A 5,911-nucleotide genomic window follows, 5' to 3' on the forward strand; every position below is an offset into this window, starting at 1 on the left:
TTCAGTTGCATGTTCCTGTGTAACACTCATCTTTATACTCAACACAACTTTTACACAAAGACTTCTGAGGCTTTCAGTCACCAAGACCCAGTCAATGACAAATCCCTCAATGTAAAACCATTCTGCTGATCACTGTGGAGAGGTTAGTTAATTTGCAAATGTCATTTTTTTCAAGTTAATATCATAAAATAAGCAGCATTACCACATCAAATGTGATATTTCTACAGAGAATTTCTTTTCACAGACTTCAGTTTTGAATAGATTCTAAAGTTCAATGTTTTATAGAGAAAATCCCAATGTTCAGTTAAAATATCAGTGTTCAATAAACACTGCAGTAAACAAGCATCAATATTAATGATAACAATTTGTTCTTGAATTTTAACATAACATTTTCATTTAAACTGGAACTGCAACCAGTTGACGATTAACAATCTTTACTTACTGTATATTTTATCATCAATATTTCACATTGAATAGCAACATTCAAGCAGCAAAAGAAAGATTGCAACAAATTCGGTTTCAGTCAATGTCACATGATAGTAATTCTCCACTCTACTGCCAGTCAGAACTTTCTATCCCCACCCTCCTAGACCGTTCCAATGAAGATCAACCTCAACACAAGGAACATCATCTCCACTTTTGATTAGTCACTTTACAGCCTACGGCATCAACATTGGATTCAATAATTTCAGATCATAGACCCTCCTCCAAGCCCCTCACCTTTCATTTGAACAGTAGCTATTAATGGTGCTTCTGCAATTTCCCATGTACACCTCCTCTAGACATGGTTTCTGATCCTATTCTTATCCTATTACTGTCTCATTTTGCCTTGCTCCATTATCCCTCCTGTCATTAAATCTCTCCTACCTCCAATACAATCACAGACATGTTATTTCCTGCTCTCACCACTTTCCATGCCTGCTTTCAAAACTGTTACATTTCTAAGTACTCTCAGGTCTGATGAAGAATCACTGATGTGAATCATTAACTCTGTTTCTCTGTCCACAGATGCTGCCAGAACTGCTGAGTATTTCCAGCATGGTCTGTTCTTATTTCACATATCAAGATATCTGCTAGTAATATGAGGAATGTGTTTATTTAATTTATTACATCTTTCATTCCATTCCTATTCCAGATAGTTTCTGTTGAAATAACTAAGGACAATTCTTCTCAATTTGGTCTTATACGGATTGTCACTCACTCATCCAGGTAAAATAGTAGAAGTAAGGAGGTAGTTTGTCAAGAAGAAATGATTACAAGTTCATTTTGAACATCCCTGCCTAACAGCAGGGTGCCTGAACCTAAACCACAACGAGCGCAGTGGAACAGAAAGGAAACTCACTGCCACATTAACAAGGCAGTTAGGGGTAGACAGTGAGTGCTGGCTTTGGCAGGGAGGACCAAATCTTGTGAAATAATTAAAAAATAAATCAGTTATTTTAAAATTTGAATCAATTCCCACACTTATTTCAAACATTAAAATTTAACAACCAACGTTATCCATTTCGTTAGATTCCACCATAAGTTCACAAATCTGTAAAGGTTTCTATTGTACTGGCATGTTCTGATGATTGAAAATTACTTTCTAAACCTTGTGGATTGATTTCAGTCATAGAGTAACTTGTAACAATGTCAGACTCTATTTGTAATAATGGTATACCTAACATCATGTAAAACAAAACCTCAATACTGGCACAAAGTTTCACAATATGAGCCTCCTTTCTTGGGCCATGCATAAACAATGACAGTATGACAGGGTTAAACAGTGAAATAAGCTTCAGGAATCAATGCAGGGCATCGACTCAAACAACCAATCAGAAGCTGACATCAGAGAGTCTGGACAGAGGTTCCCACATTTCAGTGTTCATTGTACTGCGGGTTTCCAGGTGTAGATTCAAGTCCATCCGATTGCGGCTTCATTTCTCAGTTGTGTGGTCTGGCACCTGAAATAAAATTAAATAAATTATAATTTTCCTGTAACAGCAGGCATTTATTTTAACGTCGAGGACAATGTCTTCAGCAACATGTTTAGGGGGCCTTAAATATTGATCTGTTAAACAGCATTACTAACAGTTGTTATTTTGATAACTCTTCATTGATCTTACAATATGATTTTAACATGCAGGGTCCATGGTGTTACACTGAAAGATTAATTCTGTAGGGATGTTATGTTAAAGATTAAAATCAGACAGATAATAAAAGGGTAAAAAATGATACATTAGGGCAGCTTTCAATGCAAAGAATAAAATCATGGAGCTGACCACAAAGGAAGGAAGGCAGCTCAAAAAGGAGATGAAATGATTATATATATTTAATATTTTATTCTTAAGTTCCCTGTTTTGATCACAGGTCTAAGTTGAATTGGCTGATTTCAGCTGGTATGACAATTGGTCACAGCATTTATGGGTGACAGAGCATGGCATCACCAAATATTCCTGCACCAGATTTCTATCCAGTGACCCCCCTCCTCATCCTCAATTAACCATAAATGGATGCTGGATGAGGACAGTGTAGGGCTCACCCTGATATCAACCATGGTTGAATAACTTATTGTTATACCAGTTGTCATACCAGCTGAAATCAGCCAATTCAACTTAGACCTGTGATCAAAACAGGGAACTTAAGAATAAAATATTAAATATATATAATCATTTCATCTCCTTTTTGAGCTGCCTTCCTTCCTTTGTGGTCAGCTCCATGATTTTATTCTTTGCATTGAAAGCTGCCCTGATATATCATTTTTTACCCTTTTATTATCTGTCTGATTTTAATCTTTAACATAACATTCCTACAGAATTAATCTTTCAGTGTAACACCATGGACCCTGAATGTTAAAATCACATTGTAAGATCAATGAAGAGTTATCAAAATAACAACTGTTAGTAATGCTGTTGTAATAACATTCACTCTCACAGCTCACAAATAAATACTGGGCACTTGGGCAAAGTACCAGAATGGACCAAGAGCCTCTGGGAATGTGCAGCCGGGGAGGAGTCAAAGCCCTCGACCAAGCAGGTGAGGGTAAAAAAAAAATTCAACGTATCTGCTTTTATTCACACAAAGTCTGAATTTTGACAAACACCAGATACCAACCTTTTGTAGCTTTAATGATAATCTTCACCCACCCGGCATCAGGACTCACACATAATCTATTCCCATTTTTCATGGTCACACTGCAAAGAAAAAATACATTTTTAAAATCAAACTCAGAAATTGGATGCCTCCCACTAAAAGGTGAGAATTCAGTAAAATTATTAAACAAAATCCTTTCAATCTGCTTCAGAAATAAATTGTGATTAGTCCAACATGTTTTGAATAAATTGCACAGCTTCTAAATTGCCGTAACAAAAGGAGAAAGGTTAAAGGTGACATTCTGACACATTTACTCACATTATTTCCAGTGTCTCACAGTGCGATCCTTTGGGAATGTAATTCAAACTCTTGATGTGCTTCGGATTGATAGGAATGGAGGTGGTCTGAGAGCACCGGCACCGTCCTTGAGTACCTGGGATTGGAATACCTGTGAAAAGATTAATTTAAATTAAATTTAGATATTGGTTGAAGTTGACAGAATCTTGGCATTTTGTTGCAGCTTTGAATTCAGTATTTAAACAGGCATTGTTTTCTCAATAGCAGATAGCCTCGGTGACCATTTAATTGTTCAATGAATAACCAAATGGCACACTGACACTTGTATAGCTGGTCAATAATTCAACAGAAAGACTCCTCTCCACACTTTACAAAGCAATAAGAACTAAAACACAAGATAGAAATATCGACATACCCTGTGTAGTAATGGCACACAGGAGCAGGATGACAATCATTACAGTGGTTGCTCTGTTCATCTTTGGCTTTGTGCTGCTGAATAGATTTCTGCTGAAGGATCTTCTGTCAACTTCAGTGACTCTCTCTCTGTTGAATGAAGTTCTGATAAAGAGGGGTCCAATAAGCTCCTATTTATTTAGATTCAGTACTTTCGTTTTGCGTAATCCCGAGCCGTGAAAGCTGTCAAAATTCTGTCAGAGGGAATTTCCCTGCTGTTCTGTCAAGTATCTTTCACTTTTGTAGTTTTAATTATATTCACAATTTCTGAATAGTTTACAGGAGCAAAAGATAGGTAGCCTGTTTTTTCAGATAGTGAATTATTTATATCCAGATTTAAAAGATATAGTCATGTTTTTCAGATAAGTGGTGTAAAATTCACTTTTGACAAATATGTAAAGAATGTGGGAGCAGATCATTCACCCGTTATATATCCTGACCCATTTCTCTTTCAATGAGCTTCACTGGAAAGGAGATTTAAGCACCTTAGATAATAGGTGACAGATCAAACAATGTCCATTTCCTCCACCAGTAAAGTGTCCGGCCCATCTCCCACGCATCCTCCCTCTCCCTCCCAGAACCATGATAGGGTCCCCCTTGTCCTCACTTATCACCCCACCAGTCTCTGCATTCAAAGGATCATACTCCGCCATTTCCGCCAACTCCAGCATGATGCCACCACCAAACACATCTTCCCTTCACCCCCCCGGCGTCATTCTGCAGGGATAATTCCTTCCGGGACACCCTGATCCGCTCCTCCATCACCCCCTACACCTCAACACCCTCCCACGGCACCTTCCCATGCAACCACAGAAGGTACAACACCTGCCCCTTTACTTCCCCTCTCCTCACCGTCCAAGGGCCCAAAGACTCCTTTCAAGTGAAGCAGCATTTCACTTGCACTTCCCTCAATTTAGTCTACTGCATTCGCTGCTCCCAAGGTTTCCTCTACATTGGAGAGACCAAACGCAGACTGGATGACCACTTTGCAGAAAACCTTCGGTCTGTCCGCAAGCATGACCCAGACCTCCCTGTCGCTTTCCATTTCAACACACCACCCTGCTCTCATGCCCACATGTCCATCCTTGGCCTGCTGCATTGTTCCAGTGAAGCTGAACGCAAACTGGAGGAACAGCACCTCATCTTCCGACTAGGCACTTTACAGCCTACCGGACTGAATATTGTGTTCAACAATTTTAGATCATGAACTCTCTCCTCCATCCCCACCCCCTTTCCGATCCCCCTTTTTTCCAATAATTTTATAGATTTTTCTTTTCCCACCTATTTCCATTATTTTTAAATGTATTTCCATCCATTGTTTTATCTCTGTCTTTTAGCCTATTTCGATCCCTTCCCCCAACCCCACCCCCACTAGGGCTATCTGTACCTTTATTATCACATTCTTAGGTAATACCACCAGCTTCAACTCTTCTTTGTCCTTTTGTCTATGACATCTTTTGGTTATCTCCACCTATCACTGGCCCTCTATCCAGCTCTACCTGTCCCACCCCCCCTTAAACCAGCTTATATTTCACCTCTTTTCTATTTTTCCTTAGTTCTGTTGAAGAGTCATACGGACTCGAAACGTTAACTGTGTTCCTCTCCGCAGATGCTGTCAGACCTGCTGAGTTTTTCCAGGTATTTTTGCCTATGTTAAGGCTGTTACCACCAGATGAGGGCACTCAAACTCAACCCCAGCCTGTGCTTCTGGGGAGGAGGATTGGTCCCACTGAACCTTGTGAGTCAGCAGCATGGATTTCTCTGGCCGTGGAAAATCCAGAGATTCAGTAGTTCTGATACCTTCTGACCATTAAAATGAAAACGGAATTTTTGCAGTCATGTTTTCAAGAAAAGAGCAACAGAGATCTACAAGAGGAGCTGTGCATATTCCAAACTATCTGGAAACCCAACTGTGTGGAGACCGTCCCTTGTACATATATATCCCTATATGTGAAGTGCTGTGGGAGATTCCTGAGAGTTATTAAAGCCTGGATGCTGAAAATCTTCATCCCACTGGGCATCTCAGTTGACCCAGTCAAATGTACCCCCTCTTGACCAAGCAAACCTTCTGCCTCCATTCTTACTAGGT

General features: G+C 39.5%; 1 protein-coding gene across 1 annotated transcript; it reads right to left on the reverse strand.

The window, feature by feature from the left end:
- Positions 1–1,319: 1,319 nt before the first annotated feature.
- LOC144685403 (interleukin-8-like) lies at positions 1,320–3,921 on the reverse strand. Its single transcript, XM_078549874.1, has 4 exons — positions 3,785–3,921; positions 3,391–3,520; positions 3,094–3,173; positions 1,320–1,943 (listed from the first exon to the last, which is right to left on the reverse strand). The coding sequence occupies exons 1-4, from the start codon at positions 3,843–3,845 to the stop codon at positions 1,924–1,926; spliced, it is 291 nt and encodes a 96-aa protein (XP_078406000.1). The 5' UTR covers positions 3,846–3,921; the 3' UTR covers positions 1,320–1,923.
- Positions 3,922–5,911: the final 1,990 nt, after the last annotated feature.

This window comes from Cetorhinus maximus, chromosome 1 (genome assembly GCF_964194155.1).
Source record: "Cetorhinus maximus chromosome 1, sCetMax3.hap1.1, whole genome shotgun sequence".
NCBI classification, from domain to species: Eukaryota; Metazoa; Chordata; class Chondrichthyes; order Lamniformes; family Cetorhinidae; genus Cetorhinus; species Cetorhinus maximus.

What these genes read in the sequence shown, in the direction of transcription:
- LOC144685403 (XM_078549874.1), bottom strand. Translation starts at nt 3,845, where the DNA reads ATGAACAGAGCAACCACTGTAATGATTGTCATCCTGCTCCTGTGTGCC. An exon ending in GTGTGCCATTACTACACAGG is followed by an intron (nt 3,521 to 3,784) that starts GTATGTCGATAT and finishes ATCTTTTCACAG; the next exon opens with GTATTCCAATCCCAGGTACT. An exon ending in TGTGAGACACTGGAAATAAT is followed by an intron (nt 3,174 to 3,390) that starts GTGAGTAAATGT and finishes TTTTCTTTGCAG; the next exon opens with TGTGACCATGAAAAATGGGA.